The 17889-nt window shown below is 50.8% G+C and overlaps 3 protein-coding genes and 1 pseudogene across 15 annotated transcripts in view; 3 read left to right on the forward strand and 1 right to left on the reverse strand.

Annotated features, from left to right (window-relative positions):
* Nucleotides 1–3819: 3819 nt before the first annotated feature.
* LOC120640195 lies at nucleotides 3820–5532 on the reverse strand. Its single transcript, XM_039916058.1, has one exon. It carries the CDS (start codon nucleotides 5530–5532, stop codon nucleotides 3820–3822), a length of 1713 nt encoding a protein of 570 aa, XP_039771992.1.
* A 366-nt stretch (nucleotides 5533–5898) lies between these two features.
* Nucleotides 5899–7105, forward strand: LOC120640196. The gene has a single exon (XM_039916059.1). The coding sequence runs from the start codon at nucleotides 5899–5901 to the stop codon at nucleotides 7084–7086; it is 1188 nt and encodes a 395-aa protein (XP_039771993.1). The 3' UTR covers nucleotides 7087–7105.
* Nucleotides 7106–8458: 1353 nt separating this feature from the next.
* LOC120641235 lies at nucleotides 8459–12784 on the forward strand (annotated as a pseudogene). The gene is made up of 10 exons (XR_005662176.1): nucleotides 8459–8862; nucleotides 9127–9279; nucleotides 9363–10233; nucleotides 10459–10582; nucleotides 10707–10763; nucleotides 10838–10917; nucleotides 11320–11564; nucleotides 11656–11964; nucleotides 12056–12119; nucleotides 12345–12784. The product of XR_005662176.1 is annotated as a telomere-binding protein 1-like (transcript).
* Nucleotides 12785–14191: 1407 nt separating this feature from the next.
* LOC120641236 overlaps nucleotides 14192–17889 on the forward strand; it is a 29633-nt gene continuing 25935 nt past the window's right edge. For 3 of the 12 annotated variants that reach the window (XR_005662195.1, XR_005662197.1, XR_005662199.1), the window contains exons 1-3: nucleotides 14195–14950; nucleotides 15055–15111; nucleotides 16433–16945. The gene's annotated coding sequence lies outside the window, so the exon portion shown is untranslated. Of the gene's footprint in view, nucleotides 14951–15054; nucleotides 15112–16432; nucleotides 16946–17889 lie in introns of all 12 variants that reach the window. The other 9 variants (XR_005662182.1, XR_005662181.1, XR_005662190.1 and 6 more) reach the window with 7 other exon arrangements.

The raw sequence follows: 17889 nt of genomic DNA on the forward strand, positions 1-17889 counted from the left end.
CTAACCTGTCAGCCGCAAGCGATTAGTTTATTCGATTTTGAATGTTGTAGACCAAAATCATGCTTTCCTGGTGTGGTGAAGTATTCTACACAAAATCTTTCTTTTTTGCAGTGTCGCAAGGACAAATTTCCAATAAAGTTTAGAATATAGTAGTAAAAAGTTTCTTGTATTCTATTATAATGGCTTGTGTATAGAATTTTAAAGTGGAGTGTGTATATAGATTTTGTAACCATGCAATTAATTTTTTTTGTAAACTACAAATAGTAAGCTTTTGCACATGTGATTCATAAGCTTTTTCAAATCCGAACATGAAGTTTCTCAATATAGTTGATGTTATGAATTCTACAAATTTTTCATATATTAGTCAAAAAAAATTTACATTCTTATATAAAGACACGTGTATAGAATTTAAAACTCAAGGACAGAAATCATTTTAATCACGCAGTTAGAATTTTTTCAAACTATATATATAAAGTTTAAAAGATATGGTTTATATTTTTTTCAAAATACTATGAAGTTGAATATGTACATTTATAGTTAGGGAGTCTATAAAGTTTTGTATGTCGCACTCAAAAGTTTTCCATATTGTATTATAAAGTTTTATCCTCCTGCCGCGTGTCGCTCCGCGCTCCCGCCGCCGGTCTCGCGCCCCCTCGCCGTGCTCCCGGCCGATGACGCCGCGGGCCACCCGGTCTCGCTCGCGGCCTGCGCTGTTGGAGTTCGCCGGGCGTCGGAACGCTGGCGACAAAGGCAGAGCGAGTGCGAGAGAGGACGAGTGCGAGAGAGGATTTGGTGCTGCGGAAGTAGCAATGTTTTCTGACTCTATTCAACAACTTAAATAGGGTTTACAAAGCTTGATCGCGACCACGATCTCCTACCGGCTCGTGCCATCCCACGAGCGAGATCACCCAGGCGGCGTCGTGCATCTACATGCAAGGAGAAAAGACCGGGCAACATGCCCACGACTCGACGCGCCCATGCAGGGGCCCATTATTCTCTAGCAGACTCACTAACTGACTAACTGAAGAATGACCGTGCGATGGAGTATGCATCATTTCTCCCCCTAATCTTGAGCACGGTCACCTGGAACTTGAACGCCGATCATGTCCCGCAGCTTCTGAAAACGAACACGCCCGAGCGCCTTAGTGAGGACATCAGCCAGCTGCTGCTCTGTCTCCGTGTAACTGAGGACAATCCGGCCCTCATCAACACACTCCCGGATGAAATGGTAACGAACATCAATGTGCTTTCTCCGGTCGTGGAAGACGGGGTTCCTGCTGAGAGCTATGGCAGACTGGTTGTCCACCAAGAGCTCTGGCGCGCCAAACTCCCCCCGATCATATCGGCCAGGAGTCGAGCAAGCCACACACCCTGACAAGTCGTGGCAGATGCAGCGATATACTCCGATTCACACGAAGATAAGGCCACAACCTTTTGCTTGGACGACTGCCAGGTGATAGGGTTGCCGGCGAGGAAGTAGATGATGCCGCTGGTGCTCTTGCGCATATCGACATCGCCGGCCAGATCAGCGTCGCTGTACCCGACCAACTTGGGCTTCTCTTCTTCCTGCCTGGTGTAGTGGAGTCCATAACCCCGTGTGCCTGCAACATATCTCAGCACACGCTTCATGCCAGTGAGATGATCTTCGCGAGGGTCTTCCATGAACCTGCTCAGATACCCGACCGAGAAGGCAAGGTCTGGCCGGGTATGGAGCAGGTAGCGCAAGGCGCCAATAACCCTTCTGTACTCCGTGGCATTCATCTTCTCTTCTGGGCTTGACTTGCTGAGCTTGAGACGGCTCTCCATGGGCATAGTACTGGCGTTGCAAGACGCCAGCCCACAGCGCTCGAGCACCTTGCCAGCGTAGCCCGATTGACACAGAAAGATGCCATCGGCTCCCTGTTTGACCTCGATTCCAAGATAATAGGAAAGAAGGCCAAGATCACTCATCTAGAACTTCATCTTCATCTCCTGCTTGAACGTCACAATGTCGTCCCCGCTGGCACCGGTGATGATCAAGTCGTCGACGTAGACGCCAACGATCAACCGGCGGCCGCCTCTGCTGCGCGTGTAGACACCATGCTCAGCGTCGCTCCTCTGGAAACCAAGGGACACTAAGGTGTCGTCGAGCTTGGCATTCCAGGCCCTGGGTGCTTGACGAAGACCATACAACGCCTTGCGGAGGCGTAGGACCTTGTTCTCGCTGCCGGAGATGACGAAGCCAGGCGGTTGCGCGACGTAGACTTCTTCCTTGAGGTCGCCGTTCAAGAATGCGCTCTTGACGTCCATGTGGTGGACCTCCCACCTCTGGTGCGCCGCCAGAGCCAGCATGGTGCGCACAGACTCCAGTCGAGTGACTGGAGCGAAGACTTCATCGAAGTCGACCCCAGCCTGCTGCACGTAACCCTTTGCAACGAGGCGCGCCTTGTGTCGCACGACGTTGCTGTTCTCGTCGCGCTTGATCTTGTACACCCACTTCAAGCCGATCGCACAATGTCGGGCGGGGAGCTCCACCAACTCCCAGGTGTGATTCTCCTCGATGGCCTTGATCTCGGCACGCATTGCCTCGCGCCAGCTCTCCTCCTGTTCTGCTTCACGGAAGCTTGCAGGTTCATCAACAGAGGTGATGTTGAGGACGTCGTCGTACCCTCGGTGTGCCAGGCCGGGAACAGACGCGTCGCCCAAGATGTTGTTGACGGTGCGGAACCGAAGCGGAACATCGTCGTCGTGTTCTGCATCAAGATCATCGTCGAGTACCTCAGTTGGTGGCGTGGCCAGCTGCACTGCAGGAGGTGCCGGGGAGATTGTAGGTGCAGGAGAACAACCATGCGGTGCAGCACCCGGTGGCGTGTGCGGTGTTGATGGAGAGGCTGACGCAGGCGACGATGCGCGCGCGGGAGACGGAGACGGTGTCGCTGCTGGTGCGGTGGTCGTCGTCGTGGTCTCGGTGATGTGCTCGACGGTGAAGGGCTCGTTGTCCACAGAGGACTCCCCAGCTTCACCACCCCAGTTCCATTGAGCTGCTTCGTCGAAGACGACGTCACGGCTGATGATGACGCGACGGCTGACAGGGTCGTAGCACCGGTAGGCCTTGGAGCCAGGCTCGTAGCCGACGAGGATCGTCTTCTGGCTTCGGTCGTCCAGCTTCTTCAGGTTGGGGCATGTGATCTTGACATGTGCGATGCAGCCGAACGTGCGGAGGAAATGCACCGCCGGCCGCTCGCCATGCCAGGCTTCATAGGGTGTCTGGCCGTCGAGCGCGCGCGTGGGCGCCCTGTTGAGGATGAAGACAGCGGTGGACACCGCCTCGCCCCAGAAGTACCCCGGCAGGCCCTTGGTCTTCAGCATGCAGCGCGCCATGGAGAGGATGCTCTGGTTGCGCCGCTCCACTACCCCATTCTGTTGGGGAGAGTAGGGAGCGGTGAGGTGGCGTTCGACGCCGTGCTCGGCGCAGTACTACCCGAACTCTACGGACGTGAACTCCCCCCCACGGTCGGTGCGGAGCGTCTTCAGCCGGCGCCCAGTCTCCACCTCCACAGCTGCCTTGAAGTTCTTGATGGCAGTAGGGGCTTCATCTTTGCTCGAGAGCATGCGCAGCCACATGAACCGACTCATGTCATCAACAAGGAGCAGGAAGTACTTGTTACCGCTTGGGGTGGCCGGATTGACCGGGCCGCAGAGGTCGCCGTGCACAAGGTCGATGGCATGCTCTGCTCTATACTTCGCCTGCGCCGGGAACGATGCGCGCCGCTGCTTGCCAATGAGGCACCCATCGCACACCTGATCCACCTGATCCAGGAGTGGCAGGCCGCGCACCATCTATTGCGCCGCCATCTTCTTGAGGGAGCTGAAGCCGAGGTGGCCGAATCGCGCATGCCAGAGCCACGCCTGCTCGGAGGCACTCACGGACAAGCACACGGGACGCCCAATGTTGAGGTGGAGGTGGTAGAGACGCGCCGGACTCCGGGTCACCTTGGCGAGAAGGCGACGGCTGGGGTCGTGGATGGTCAGCACACCGGAATCGAGGACGACGTGGCAGTCCGTCTCCTCCAACTGACCGAGACTGATGATGTTTGCCTTGAGCTTGGGGATGTAGTAGACCCCCGTCAGTGCTCGGTGCTCGCCATTCTTGCAGATGAACACAATGGTCCCGCGCCCCTCGATCTCCACCACGGAGCCGTCGTCGAATCGAACGTTGCCGCCCACCTTGGAGTCAAGCTCGGCGAAGGCATGGCGGCAGCCGGTCATGTGGTTTGTGGCCCCAGTGTCCAGGACCCAGAGGTGATGGTCTCCCTCCTCCCTGGGCCCCAGATCCGCGTGGACCTTCTGCTCGACGACGACGACGACGCGCTCCGACGGCGGCGGTGGTGGAGTCTGAGCACTTGGGGGCAAATCAGTGCCCCTTTTCTTGCGGCAATCAGCGACCGAATGGCTCTGTTTCCCGCAATAGTAGCAGACGACGCGCTCGGGCGGTGGCGGCGGCGGAGCCTGAGCACCCGAGGGGGGTTCGGTGTTGAGGACGACGGCATGGGCCATTAGCAGAGCCTGGTCCTCCTCCTCTTCTTGGGCCACAAAGGCCTGGGCCTGATCACGCTTCTTCTTGCGGCATTCAACGGCCCAATGGCCCTTCTTCCCGCAGTAGTCGCAGACGTCCGTTGGGCCCGCCTTGGACGCGGACGCCTTGCCGCCGTCTTGACCGCGCCCGCGCGGCGGCTTGCCGCTGTTCCAGCGCTCGCGGCCACCAGATCCCGTGCCGGAACGGCTGCCGTCGCGTTTCTTCATGCGGGCGGTCCACTCCTCCTCCGTGAGAAGCAGGTGGCCGGCGCTGTCCTTCCCACCAGACACCTTCTTCTTGCGTCGCTCGACGGCGCGCAGGTGTCCAGTGGCTTCCTCCAACGACAGGGAGTTCAAGTCGAGGAGGGTCTCCATGGAGATCGCCACGCTCTCCAGTTTCTCCGGCACTTCATGCAGCATCTTCTTCACCACCTCCTTCTCCGTCACGGGATCCCCGAGAACTCGCAGTTCATTTGCCAAGGTGTTAATACGCAAGGCGAAATCTTCTACAAGCTCACCGTGTTTGAACGTGATGTCGGCGAAGTCCTGCCTCAGCTTCTCGGCGTTTGCCTCCTTGACTCGATCGGCGCCCATCCGCATCAAACGGACCGCGTCCCACGCCTCGCGCGCAGTCCTCTTGACGGCCAGCCCTGCCCTCATCTCCTGAGGCACAGCTCGAAGGAGCGCGGCCAGAGCTTTGCGGTCGGTAGGAAAGTCGCCGTCACCGGACTCGATGACGTCCCACAGCTCCGCCGCCTGGAGGTTCACCTTCATGACAAGTGACCAGTCGGTGTAGTCGTTGCAGCCGAGGACCGGGTAGACCACAGTTGAGGTCGACTTCTCGATGACGCGCTCGGTGACGGTGCCGGCTCGGTGGCGCGGACGTCGTGGCGGCGGCGATGGCGAACGACGGCAAAAGCGGCGCGGTGGAGACGGCGTGTGGCCTGGCTGGAGGTCCGGCGCGGAACTGCGCGACATGTTCGGCGTCGGTGGGAACCTTGGCTCTGATGCCCGATGTTGGAGTTCGCCGGGCGTCGGAACGCCGGCGACAAAGGCAGAGCGAGTGCGAGAGAGAACGAGTGCGAGAGAGGTTTTGGTGCTGCGGAAGTAGCAGCGTTTTCTGACTCTATTCAACAACTTAAATAGGGTTTACAAAGCTTGATCGCGACCACGATCTCCTACCGGCTCGTGCCATCCCACGAGCGAGATCCAGGCGGCGTCGTGCATCTACATGCAAGGAGAAAAGACCAGGCAACATGCCCACGACTCGACGCGCCCATGCCCATTATTCTCTAATTGACTCGCTAACTGACTGAAGAATGACCGTGCGATGGAGTATGCAACATGCGCCCTCCACGCCGGGCGCTGGGCCAGCCTCCCGCACGCTGGCAGACCGAGCCGGATCATCGGCGCCGCGGCGCGCTGCCGCTGCGTCGGCGCCTCGCGCGACGGGTGGCTCGCCCTCGTCGCGGGCGACGCCGCGGCACCAGCGGGGCCCCTGCTGCTCAACCCATTCACCGGCGAGGAGATCCAGCTGGACGAGTCGCTGTACCAGCCCGCGCACGAGCTCGCGCCCAAGATCGTCTTCTCGCCCAACCCCACTCGCGGCGACTTCACCGCCGTGAGCCTCGTCCGGCCCGACATGGTCGCCGTGCAGAGGGCGTCCGACGGCGTGTCCTACTGCGAGGACACGGGCCCGCTCCTCGGCGGGGCCGTCCTGGTCGACGTGGCCTACGACGACCACGGCTAGGTCTACTGCCTGGCGAGGGACGGCGAGGTGCACGTGCTCCACGGCTCCACCTCACCCGCCGCCGCCGCCGCGTCTACCGCCGGGCGCCGCCCATAGAGGTGGGGCCGCTGCCGAAGCTGCCCATCGGCGCCGACGCCTTCCCCCCACCGTACGACGTTATCGAGCAGCACACCGACGCCAAGAACCTGGTGCTCTGCGACGGCGAGCTGTACCAGGTATGGAGGCGGCCGAGCGGCGCGGGCTCCGTCACCGTCGACGCGCCGCCCGGAGGAACCGCGCGGCGGGTCCACGTATTCGAGGGCGCCGTCTTCGTGCTGCGGTACGACCCGGGGAACTGGCCGGGCAGCAGCTGCTGGACCGTGGCCGGGGCGAAGGATCTGAGAGGCAACGCGGTGTTCGTCGGCATGAACGCCGCGGCGGTGGTCCGCGGCGAGGGCGTGAGCGCCAACAGCGTGTACTACTGGGACGGCCCGCGCGGGGGAGGAGACTACGGGGCCATGGTGTACAACGTGGCGACCGGAGCCTCCGTCCGGTGGCCGGCGGCGCCGACCGGCGGAGGCGTGTCGAGCCCCGTGTGGTACTTCCTGCCGGCGGGTGACGGGAGCCCGCGCGTGGAGGAAGAAACAACCGGCGTGGAAGCCACGTCTGGGGAGGAAACGACTTCTCTCGAACATGACGAGGAGGAGCATAGCGCGCATTGTCTCAAGAAAACCATGAATTTGCTTGGTAGGTTAGATTATTCTATCGTTTATGGTAGTCGGTGTGAAGCTGGTGAGAACTGATTTGCTCTTTGTTAAATTAGCTTTCGTTTCATGTAAAGAGATCTGGTTTTAGGTTACCTTCGGTAATCAAGTAAAAATACAAGGTTACCATAAATCCAACACGTGTTTAAATCCTTTAAACTTGCTAGAATGTGTCGTATACGTTCAAAACTTATGTGTGCTTCTTAAATAAAGCACCTATATAAGTGTGTCTCTTTCTTTACGTCAAAGGATATCCGATCCAATTATCGAGTGTAGCAATTAACTAGCTCATGAAAAACGCAATTATGACTATCGTTCTGTTCGGCTGCAACCAACCAACAGTATTTTTCTCTCACACCAAATCAGCACCAGCCACAGCCACTAACCAGCCAATAGTATTTTTCCCTCACAACAAATCAGCATCAGCTACCAGCCAAACAGAGTGCATATCTATATACTATACTTGATACATGTTTTCAATTAAGTTTACCCACTAGTGTAATATATCCGATTTTCAAAATCTTAGTGTTGTCTCCCTACTTCTTTTTTTTCTCTCTCTCGAATATGCATAAAAGCTACATATCATTGTATTAAGAGAATTACAACCACGCACGGCAAACTGTGCTCACTTGCCTGCTAGGACGCCAACCTGACTGTAAAGGCTATATCAGACAAAGTGAAACAACCTAGGAGAAAGAGGATGAGCCCTTCTCCCTTATCTACTAATGGATTCTACAACCCGCTGGTACTTTAAGCATCACTCTACGTTCTTTCCCGTATCACACCTATTTGAACGATCTAATATTGAATGTTAAACTTTAGCACATATTAATACTTATATTTTTGTTAAATTTTAAGATCCTATTTACTTGGTGAAAAATTATTGATTTTGGTACTGTAGTATATTTCATTGTTACTTGACAAATAATATCTAATTATAGACTAATTAAACTTAAATAATTCATCTCGTGCTAATCAGTTAGACTTTGTAATTAGTTATTTCTTATAACCATATTTAATGCTCCATGTATGTATCCGAACATTTGATGTGACGGATATTGTAAATTTTTTTGGCAACTAAACAGAGCCTAAATCTTGAAGCTAAAATTTAGTTCACCCCGTTTACTGCCACTCCTATTTGGATAGTATGATGTTAAACTTTAGCACTGTAGGACATTAGCACTTGAATCCAAACAAACTGTCACCGATGAGAAGACTCGTCCCCAAGGATCGCCCTAGTCTTAAACTCAACTACCGATAAACTCTCATCAAGTGACTAAAACCAGAGGGTTTGAAGCCCGACAAAACCCTTGAGCGTTTTTTTTCTCACTCATCAGAAAGTCGAACGGCATTTCTCTCTCTTGGTCCATCTACCACAGTGCAAAAGCAAAACTGTCCAGATCGCACACCTGGAATCTACCCTCCCCTCCGTTAAACCTCTCTCCCTCCCCTCTCTATCCTCCATTCCTCCTCCATCCCTTCTTCGCCCTCGAGGCTTTGGGCTCGTCCCTCTCCGGCCAAATCTGGAAGCAGCGACGGCACCCGAGGCCGTCGCACCCCCGCGCTCCTTGCCCCGGCACCCGACGCCTCCCTTCCGCAGCCCGATCCGGAGCGGAGCGGCTACCGCTGTCCAAATCGAGCCACCTGCGCCCGTCGGGGGAGAAGCAGGGTGCGCATCCAGCCTCTCCGCTGAGCCGTCCACAAGGATCCATTTCCTCTCCCATCGGCGGCGTGGAAGAGAACCGGTGAGGGGATTGCGAAGCTAGAAGCCCACGACGTCGACCGCCGAGCCACCGCGCACGCTCCTGCAGGCAGGTGCCCCCCTTTCTGTTCGTTCTCGCCACGCTGATTCCTGCACCCGCCGGAGAGGGAAAGCTCGCCGGATAAGTACGGTGCTGACGGGGCTAGGATAGGAGGGAATTCGGTGGTATTTTGCAATCGCCAAAAGATTCATGGTACCGCTGCGGAACGATGTGCTATGAGGGGCAATTCTCTAGTGGTGCTAGATTGGTTGCCAGGGCTTGGGCCATCAGCAATGGCATAATGGGTGGATGCTTACTTATTGTCAGTTTTGTGCAGATAAAGACGATGGATGTGGTGTTTGTCTCCCTTTGCCGTCTGTGAAGACCCGCTGTGAGGTGATATCAAGATATGGTGATGCGGAAGAGGTCCGATTATGGATCCCGCGGCCTCCGAGTCGCAACCATGCCACGTGTTCCAAACTCAGCTCGGGTACATGTTCTTTTGATTGATCGTGTTTTCCTCTGACCACAATTTACCAATTGAATCCTTATTAATGATCAACGGTAATGCAGGGGAAACGCACCACCAGGAAAAAGAAAGATGAGATGTGCGCATTTGATTTGCTCGCCACCGTTGCAGGAACATTATTGGCAGATCAGGACAATTCAGCCAATGTTCCTAATACTAGTGGTGCAGCAAAAGCTAAAAATGAGAAAGCAGTTAAAGAAGAGCCACATGATGAAATTCTGCCCCTAAAAAACATAGTTATGGAGAAAGATTGCTGCAGTGGGTGTGTAGTGGGTTCTGGTGGTATCCGTTCCTTTCCTAGGCAAGCTAACAACTGCTTGGCAGAAAACTCGTCGACAAGAAATGAAGCTGGGTCAATATTAGAGTCACTAACAGTGAAATCAAATATGTTAGTTAGGGATTCGTTGGTTAGTTGTACAAGACCATGTGAAACTAGCCATGGTCTTGGCATAATTCCTGAGTTTGGAGCTCATGGAATATGCCATCCAGGATCCTCAAGTTCAGCAGAAGCTGAACAAGTGCACCGGGCTGAATCAAATGTGGTCAGAAGACAAGCAGATGGGCATGCTCCGTCTCTTCACAGTTTGTTTGACTCTGTGGATCTGGATGGTAGACCTCCTGCTTTGGTTAGCTCTGACAGTAGCTCGTGTGTTCCTCTGTGCAGCCATGACAAGGAACATCAAACCTCTTCCTTGTGTCGGGGTGAAGTGCAGTATACTGCGGACAAAGACGATGATGAAAATTCTTCTGGATGCACAGATCCAAGCACCATAGGGGATAAGGGTTACAAACCACAATATCTAGGTAACCATAGGATAAGGAAATTGCTTGCCTCGAAGGTAAGGAAGGCAGCACGTAATAATATCTGTGGAGGTATTCCATCAAAAAAGATTTGTGGAGGGAAGTCCAACAAAGGTATGACATTCCCATGGTGGTAATATTTGCATCATCTACACTCCTAAATGCTCAATAGCTGCCATAGAGAGAGCCATGCTTCCTTTTCTTCTCTCTACCTTCATGGCAACTAGCCAACACATGAATTTGACTAATCAAGAACCATGCTTCCTCTTGCTTCTCTCTACCTTCATGGCAACTAGCCAACACATGAATTTGACTAATCAAGGGCTACTGATCAAATAGGTAGCAAGTTAAATTTATGCAGCAGAAAAATACCTGCCACACATCAAAAGGGGCAAAGGACGATACTCGAAGAAAAAACTAGCGCATCATGCAACATCAGTTGCTAAAGAAATGCCAACTGAAGGTATTTTATACTGTTAAATACATCTACCTAGTAATTTTGAAGTCTTAAGTTCTTTAGGATTAATGACCTCAATCCTTGTTTCAATTCACTTGCTAAAAGAAAATTTTGCTTGTCATCATTTCAGCCAGCGGGACATCTATGGAAGGTCGAAATAAATCATGCGGATCTGACAATTACCATGGTATTCTTGGATAGTGTGTAGTGTTGTGTTCGTTGCTGTGATTTCCATGGCTTATCATTCTTTTTCCTTTTCAGTTAAGCTAAGAATAAAGTCATTCAACATCCCAGAATTGTTCATCAATGTCCCTGAAAATGCAACCATTGGTTCATTGAAGGTACTATATGGGCATCTACAAGTTACTGATTAGCAATCTTGCATCCATTTGTGCAGTCTGATATTCTCTTTGCTGCTGCTGTCGTTAATCTACCATTACAGCATTGTTAATGAAATGCATGATACTGCAAGAGCCCATTTAACTTTCTGTTTTGCTGTTGGAAAAAAAATAGTAATACATAAGTTACCTGATCTATATGCTGGATTGGATAGTCATGCTAGCTTTCTACATTTGAATAACCAAACAATTTGTCGCAATGTGAAATAATGAGTCTTCACAATAGTTTTAATTGTTACCCGATACAGAGCATTTTTCTAGCTGGAGCATTCAACTTCAGTTTTTTTTAATAAATATTACCTTCTTGCGAGTGTTGCCCAGTAACCATTTCCGATTTGTCTATAGAGAACTGTTATGGATGTCGTCAATAGTATAATGCAAGGTGGTCTACGCGTTGGTGTTCTTCTTCAAGGAAAGGATATCCAAGATGACAACAAGACACTTCGTCAAGCTGGGATATGCCATGATAAAAAACTAAATAACATAGACTTTACACTGGAATGTGAAAGTGGGCAAGATTCTCCCTCTCGAGTTGTCATACCTGAACAGATGGATTTACTCAGTGCAGATGTTGTGGAGCCATTAGCTAGGTAGGTGAATGTACAGCCATACAGTTGTCTCTTAGGTGTAATGATTGGAAAATGTTGACTGGAGGCAGCTTAAATATTCCATGATTTTCAGGATGAAGTGTGAAGAGCATTTTCCTGAAACTGGTGGCGATGACAACCAGCAGCGAATACCTCCTTACCGAAGCCGCTCTCTCACTGATCTGTATTCTGTTGTTCATCCTGTTGAGATGGCTTCACAAGATACACCAGCAAGTTCCCAGGCCATTGTCCCTGTTGCACCTTCAGAAGATGGTGCTCTAGCTATTGTGCCTCTTTGTAAGCCCAGGCCATCTGACATCGGACTAAGGCGCACTAGGAGGCCCTTCACTGTTGGCGAGGTTGAGGTGCTGGTGGAAGCTGTCGAACTGATTGGGACTGGAAGGTCTGTGTCCAATAAATTTGTTTCAGTTGATGCAAGTTCACTGTAAATCACATTTTGCCTTATGTGTGCCTCTTAATCTTGTTTTGTTCAGGTGGAGAGCTGTTAAAATGCATGCATTTGACCATGTGGACCGCAGGACATATGTTGACCTTAAGGTGATTTTCTTAATCAAAATCTCTCCTCTTGTACTATTGAGTTTGTGCTGTCATTTAGAAGATCCACAAAATCAGTGATTAGTACAATTTCCATATGTCGGATCTCAATGCTGTGTTGGTGATCTAATGCTCTGAATTAGCTGCCTCTCATTTCTTTCTGTTTAGTGGATTACATGAAATCTGCAGTTATCTAACATGTGAGTGAAATACTGATTGATGAACCAGGACAAGTGGAAGACCTTAGTTCACACTGCAAGTATATCCCCGCAACAACGAAGAGGCCAGCCAGTCCCACAAGAACTCCTGGACCGCGTGCTTGCGGCGCAGGCCTACTGGTCCCAGCAGCAGGCAAAGCTCCAGGACAAGCCTCATGGCAAGTCTGCGCTTCCTGAGATCTGCCCTGCCTAGGAATGGAAGCTGGTCTTTGTTGTAAATACTGTTCCTAATAGAAACAAGTTAGAAGGGATGTCCAAAGAAATCAGACTAATTTGTGTGCCATTGCAAACTTACAACATTGCTTTTCTTTTTCGTGCTCTGTTGTTTGGTCTCTGTTCAAGCCAGGGGTTATGTCTCCTCTATGGGTAAATAAGGGAGAGAACCTTGTTTGGCACTTGTAAATGCTGTCACAGACTGTTGCTATGTTTCATAAAGAAAAACCTTTGACATGCCCGCTGTTGTTCTTCAGTATGCCCGAGGGCCCATGGGCCATGCCGCCATGGCTGGATTGTATTCAGTATGGATGAGCTGACGAGTCTATTCAAAGATTAAGATTCTTTTTGGCTCCCTCCCTGATTTCGGAGCTCCCAAAAATTTGCAGTGCAGGGTGAGAATGGTGAATGCTTCGCGCTCAGCTATGTAAACGCATGGTCTGAGACCCAGTATTGACGCAGTCTTCCAGAGTAAATTATGTCGAGCTGTATTTCTTGCAGGTTCAGCATGCAGAGTAAATTATGGACCATCACCTGCAGGGTAAATTACAAGAGGCTCACCTCCTCCTGACGAAAAAGCGCGTCAACCATTAATCATTACCACGACCCTGTTCATGCTTTCTCTGGCTACATCTGATGTGGTGGATTGGTGACGTCAGTCAGTCGATGCCACAACCCCCAGAAGGGTGCCTAGATGCTCTTGACGTGATGTGAGGATAATGGCGACTATATATTTGGGTGCTGCAAGTGCAACACTTGCAAAAGCCTATATTGTACTCCCACTGATTAAACCAACGATAGCTGACCTCAGGAAGAGAGACGTAGCACATGAACATTTAGGCCCTTTTTAGTTCCAAAATTTTTTTTACAGTTCTCGTCACATCGAATCTCTAGACACATGTATGAAGCATTAAATGTAGTTAAAAAAATAACTAATTACACGGTCTAACTAATTAGTACAAGACGAATCTTTTAAGGCTTTAAGCCTAATTAGTCTATAATTGGATATTAATTATCAAAAAACAACAAAAGTGCTACAATGTCAAAATTCAAAAAATTTCACAAACTAAACAAGGCCTTAATTTTTTTTATTATAGTCGATCGATATTATTAAACTCTCTAGTGATGCATCACGAATAGCAAATGGTGGCTCGGATGTCAAAGAGAAAGAGGCTCATCAAAATTGTTAATAGCTGCTGCCTGGTGCTCGCACCACCGCGCTTCGTGGGTACAGCAGGGACGCGTGTCGCCACGCCGCGCATCGCGCCTGCCGCGGCATGGGAGGGAGCGCGTGCTCCGCGCGGTGGCAGCGGACGCGTAAGCGCCCGTGCTCGCTGCACGGTGGAGCCTGGCTGGCGGCGGCAGCAGCTCGCTGCGGCTAGCGTGGAGCGGGCGTGCATCGCGTGGTTGGATAGGCCCGGGGTGGAGCGCAGCGCGGGAGGCGACGCGGCGCACGCCCGGCGACCGGCGTGGCCTCATCCAGCCTCTGATCGGTGGGGATGTCTGACTGTGGAGCCCGGCTGTCTGTGGCGGGGGAAGGGAGCGGCAGCCGGATGCGCAGCTGCGGCGGAGGCGGGGCCTCTCCAGCTGCGCGCGCTTGGATCCGGCTTGGATTCCCTCGCCTCGACACGCCATAACAGTGGCCCCCGCCGGAACAGTTCGCATGCGGCGTCTGTCCGCCCTGTCCTCCGCTGCGCTCCCGACGTCCCGTCGGAGCCGGTGCCCGAGACCGCCCCGTCGCGTCGGCGTGCTCCCGGAGCTCGATGCCCGGCCCCTTTCCCGCTGAGATAAGAGCCGCGCCCCTTTCCTCTCCTCTTCCTCCTCTTCCCCCGTTTCTTCTCCCTCCTGTTTCTCTCATCGTGTTCTTCTTCCCTGCCACCCACTCCGGCGGCAGCTCGACCTCCTCCGGCTCCGCGCGGGTGAGCTCCGCCGCCTCCACGACCGCGCGAGCACGAGCTTCGCTGTCCCCGTCACGCGAGCGAGATCCATGGCGACCCCCCTACGCTTCCTCCCCAGCTTCGACGCCTCCGCGTCCGCGTCGACCGGCCAAGGTTCAGCTCGACCTCCTCGGTCTCCACCTATGCTCCGCGGCTGCCGCCCGCTCCGCGGGATCCAGATCCGGCCTCCCCCTCCACCTCCTCGTCCCCGCTCACCCCGTCCTCACTCTACTCCGCCATCCACCCCCGCGCGCCCGCTCCGTCGGTGCATCTCCTTGGCCAGACCACACAGCATCGGCAGCGCCATCCCCTCCTCCACGGCAGTCCCGCTGGGCACGGCGCAGCTCGCCAAGTCCACCTCCATCATCAGGCGGGCTCCCGCTGAACAAGTCTGACCTCAACCACCGTCGATCTGGCTTAGCCTCCAGAAGCCCGTGGTGCGCGCGCCGCAAGCTCCAGCAAGCAGGTGAGTGGGGGACTGAGTTCGAGCTCCTGGATTCGGCTTGCTTCTATATCACGTTCTTTTTCCCCCTTGACTCCTTCCTCCGTTGGAACCTCCTCCTCCTGCAGATCTGGTGTGGTGGTGACGACTGCCGTGAGGAGGTCTACACCATGTTCGTCTGCTTGGTAAGAATCACCCCTCAAGCACGCCATGTGCCCCTTCTCCATTAAGAATCACCCCTCAAGCACGCCATGTGCCCCTTCTCCATTCATCCATCTGGTTATGTAATTTGTAGGTTGTAGTTGTGTCTCATTGTTCGAGTTTGATAGAAATCAAATCCCTTGCTTCTAGATTTATGTTTTATCTGCATCAGGGATTTGTACCTGCTAGAAATCAAATCCCAGAGTACTTGCATCACTAATGCAGGCACACCTCAAGCGCTCTGTTTTCTGTTCCTCAATGGAAATTCCAATAGTCGGCACCACAGGTGTCCCATCTAATGCCGTAGATAATAATTGACATGCCACAAAACACGAAAATGTAATAGTAAAACAGCAGTGCTAAAGTTTGTGAGAAGGTAAAAAATTGTAATTTATAGTGCTAGCTTCTAACATTTACACGGTCGCTAGCTTTGTCTTCACGTGTCCTTCACCTAAAGCCTTTGGTGCCTTAAAAATTTGCCGTGCTAACTAGCTGGTTGCTAAACGTCAGCTCCTCTAAACAACCAAACCAAGCCAACAGCCAACCTTTTCAAGGAAAAAAAGAGCCAGAATGTATAGATAACACCTATCATTATGAAAACTAGCTAAAATTGTCTAGCTGGTGGTATCCAAAGGCAAGTGCACTTGAACTGAAGTTTTGTACCAGAATATAATATAGATAATGCCGTTGCATCTGAAAGTGGAAGAGAGATTTACATCTCAAGATCAGAGCAGCTCACCATCTTTAATGTATAACATATTCTATGTCCATACTGTCTGCGACTTAGCTTCATAAATTTTATGTGATGCATACTCTTACAAAGTTTTATACCCACGTAGCTTTTCTGTTTCTAGAAAGTTCTGCTACTTGCATGATCAGTTGCAATTATTTAATACAGTTTTATATGCCTCGAGCACACATACATACACACTTGACCAAAATTGAACTGAATCGCTCGTCTGCTGGATATCCATGTCGATCTACCTGGGTTAATAGATTAAAAGTGACAGTAAATTTCATTTTATTTATTCAACTTGATCAATTTTTGTGTGAATGTAGAACATAGTTCATTTTTAATAGATCTGGAAAGTTTTGAGAAAACTTTTTTTAGGACTTGTCGATTGGTTTTCTACTGAATTTGCAATGCTAATTAGATATTACATCCTTGATAGTTTGATGATACATATCTGATCATGCAATCAAATTTATCCTAATAACTAAATTATCATAAGTAGACTGTACCTTTGGGTTTATTTTATTCTAAATGACTAAAACAGCTGATACCCTTGTGCAATTGTTTTGCAGGACTGCAGTAAAGCATGCACTTTATTAATTAAATCATCTTAAATTCTGGTGTGATTTTCCCATCTGGATGGTAAACTTTGATTTTCAGCTAAGTGTTTGTTCTTTTTCCGGTGCGAAGTAATGGAACAGATTAATTGATATGCTTCTTCTTTCTCTTGAAGAATCTGATTAAAGTAATAAAATTGAACATGCCCCTCCTTTCTCTGATGAGCCTTTCCTTTACTTTCTCCATGCTTATGTGAAGATTTCAATTTTCTGTTAAAACTGTGCCGCAGGTTGCAAGACTTAAATGCTAGAAGCCCGAAACAAGGGTTCCATTGGTTACTCCATTAAATTTGAAGATACTCCATGTTTTCTAAATTCCAAAAAAAGATTAGTCTTCGACTGCCCATCTGAGCATTGTATGGGATTGTTCTTTCTTTCTTGTATACCAAAAAAAAACAAAAAAAACAAAGTGCAGCAGTCTGAACCTTTTCTGATCAGAGAGCATTACTCTGATAAAATAAAATACATGTAAGCTTCTACCCTCATATATACACTGCTTAGATGAATATTATTTCTATCAATGCTAATCGCTATCCTGCATTTGTGATTCACACTACTCATGTTTTTGATGTTAATGAAGGCATTGCCTGCATCTGTTTCAGTGAAATAGGCAACATCATATTTAGTTTTGTGTGATTTCAAATTCACCTGCGGTGAGATTAACTTCTTGCCACAGCAAATAGTAATTATTTGGAGCTAACTCATGGGATATGACAAGTAATCCTTTCTGTTGTTTGTTCTAATTGTTTGTCTAATTGCAATTACTAATTCGTTACAATTTGAGATTGTTAGTAATTGTTTTGATCTCCTGTTGGTATTAATTTGTATCCACTTGAGGCTGAGTACAGTAAAAGAATACTTGTGGCCAGTGATGCATAATTGTAACACCCCTGTGTTAATTGTGCTCGCTAATCACGATTTATTTCGCTAATCGTGGACTCAAGTTCGTCGTTAGCGTTAATCGGATTCGCATAGTAATCTTTGTTTTAGCGATGTTCGATCTCGTTTTTGTCCTTGATCCGAGCCTCAAATCGATTTTCGCCCAAAACGAAAGTTGTAGATCTTTTCTTCCTCTACAACTTTTATTTTGGCCAAATTTCAAGTTTCTATATGGAAATTGGAGTTTCAACTAGTCAAACTCGAGCTAAAATCTTTCAAACGAGTGAACAGAGCAACTGCTCGGCACTGTGCACGCCCGCGCCCATACCGGCGACTGAACGCCGGCAAGCGACTCCACGCGTCATCTATCCCGACGATCCTCGTTGTCTGAGCACCGCTCTTATCGTCGCGCGCGCCCTCGAAGCTTCCAGTTCCCCATTCCCCTTCCTCGCGCCGTGAACGGACCGAGCGAACCCTAGCTCATTGCGCCGGCCGTCGTTCGTCATCCCGCCGGCCAACCCTCGCCACCTCGC

This window comes from Panicum virgatum, chromosome 7K (assembly GCF_016808335.1).
Source record: "Panicum virgatum strain AP13 chromosome 7K, P.virgatum_v5, whole genome shotgun sequence".
Classification (NCBI taxonomy): Eukaryota; Viridiplantae; Streptophyta; class Magnoliopsida; order Poales; family Poaceae; genus Panicum; species Panicum virgatum.

Bases quoted from the DNA above. Each gene is read 5' to 3' on its own strand.
- LOC120640195 (XM_039916058.1), bottom strand. From the start codon at position 5,532: ATGTCGCGCAGTTCCGCGCCGGACCTCCAGCCAGGCCACACGCCGTCT.
- LOC120640196 (XM_039916059.1), top strand. From the start codon at position 5,899: ATGCGCCCTCCACGCCGGGCGCTGGGCCAGCCTCCCGCACGCTGGCAG.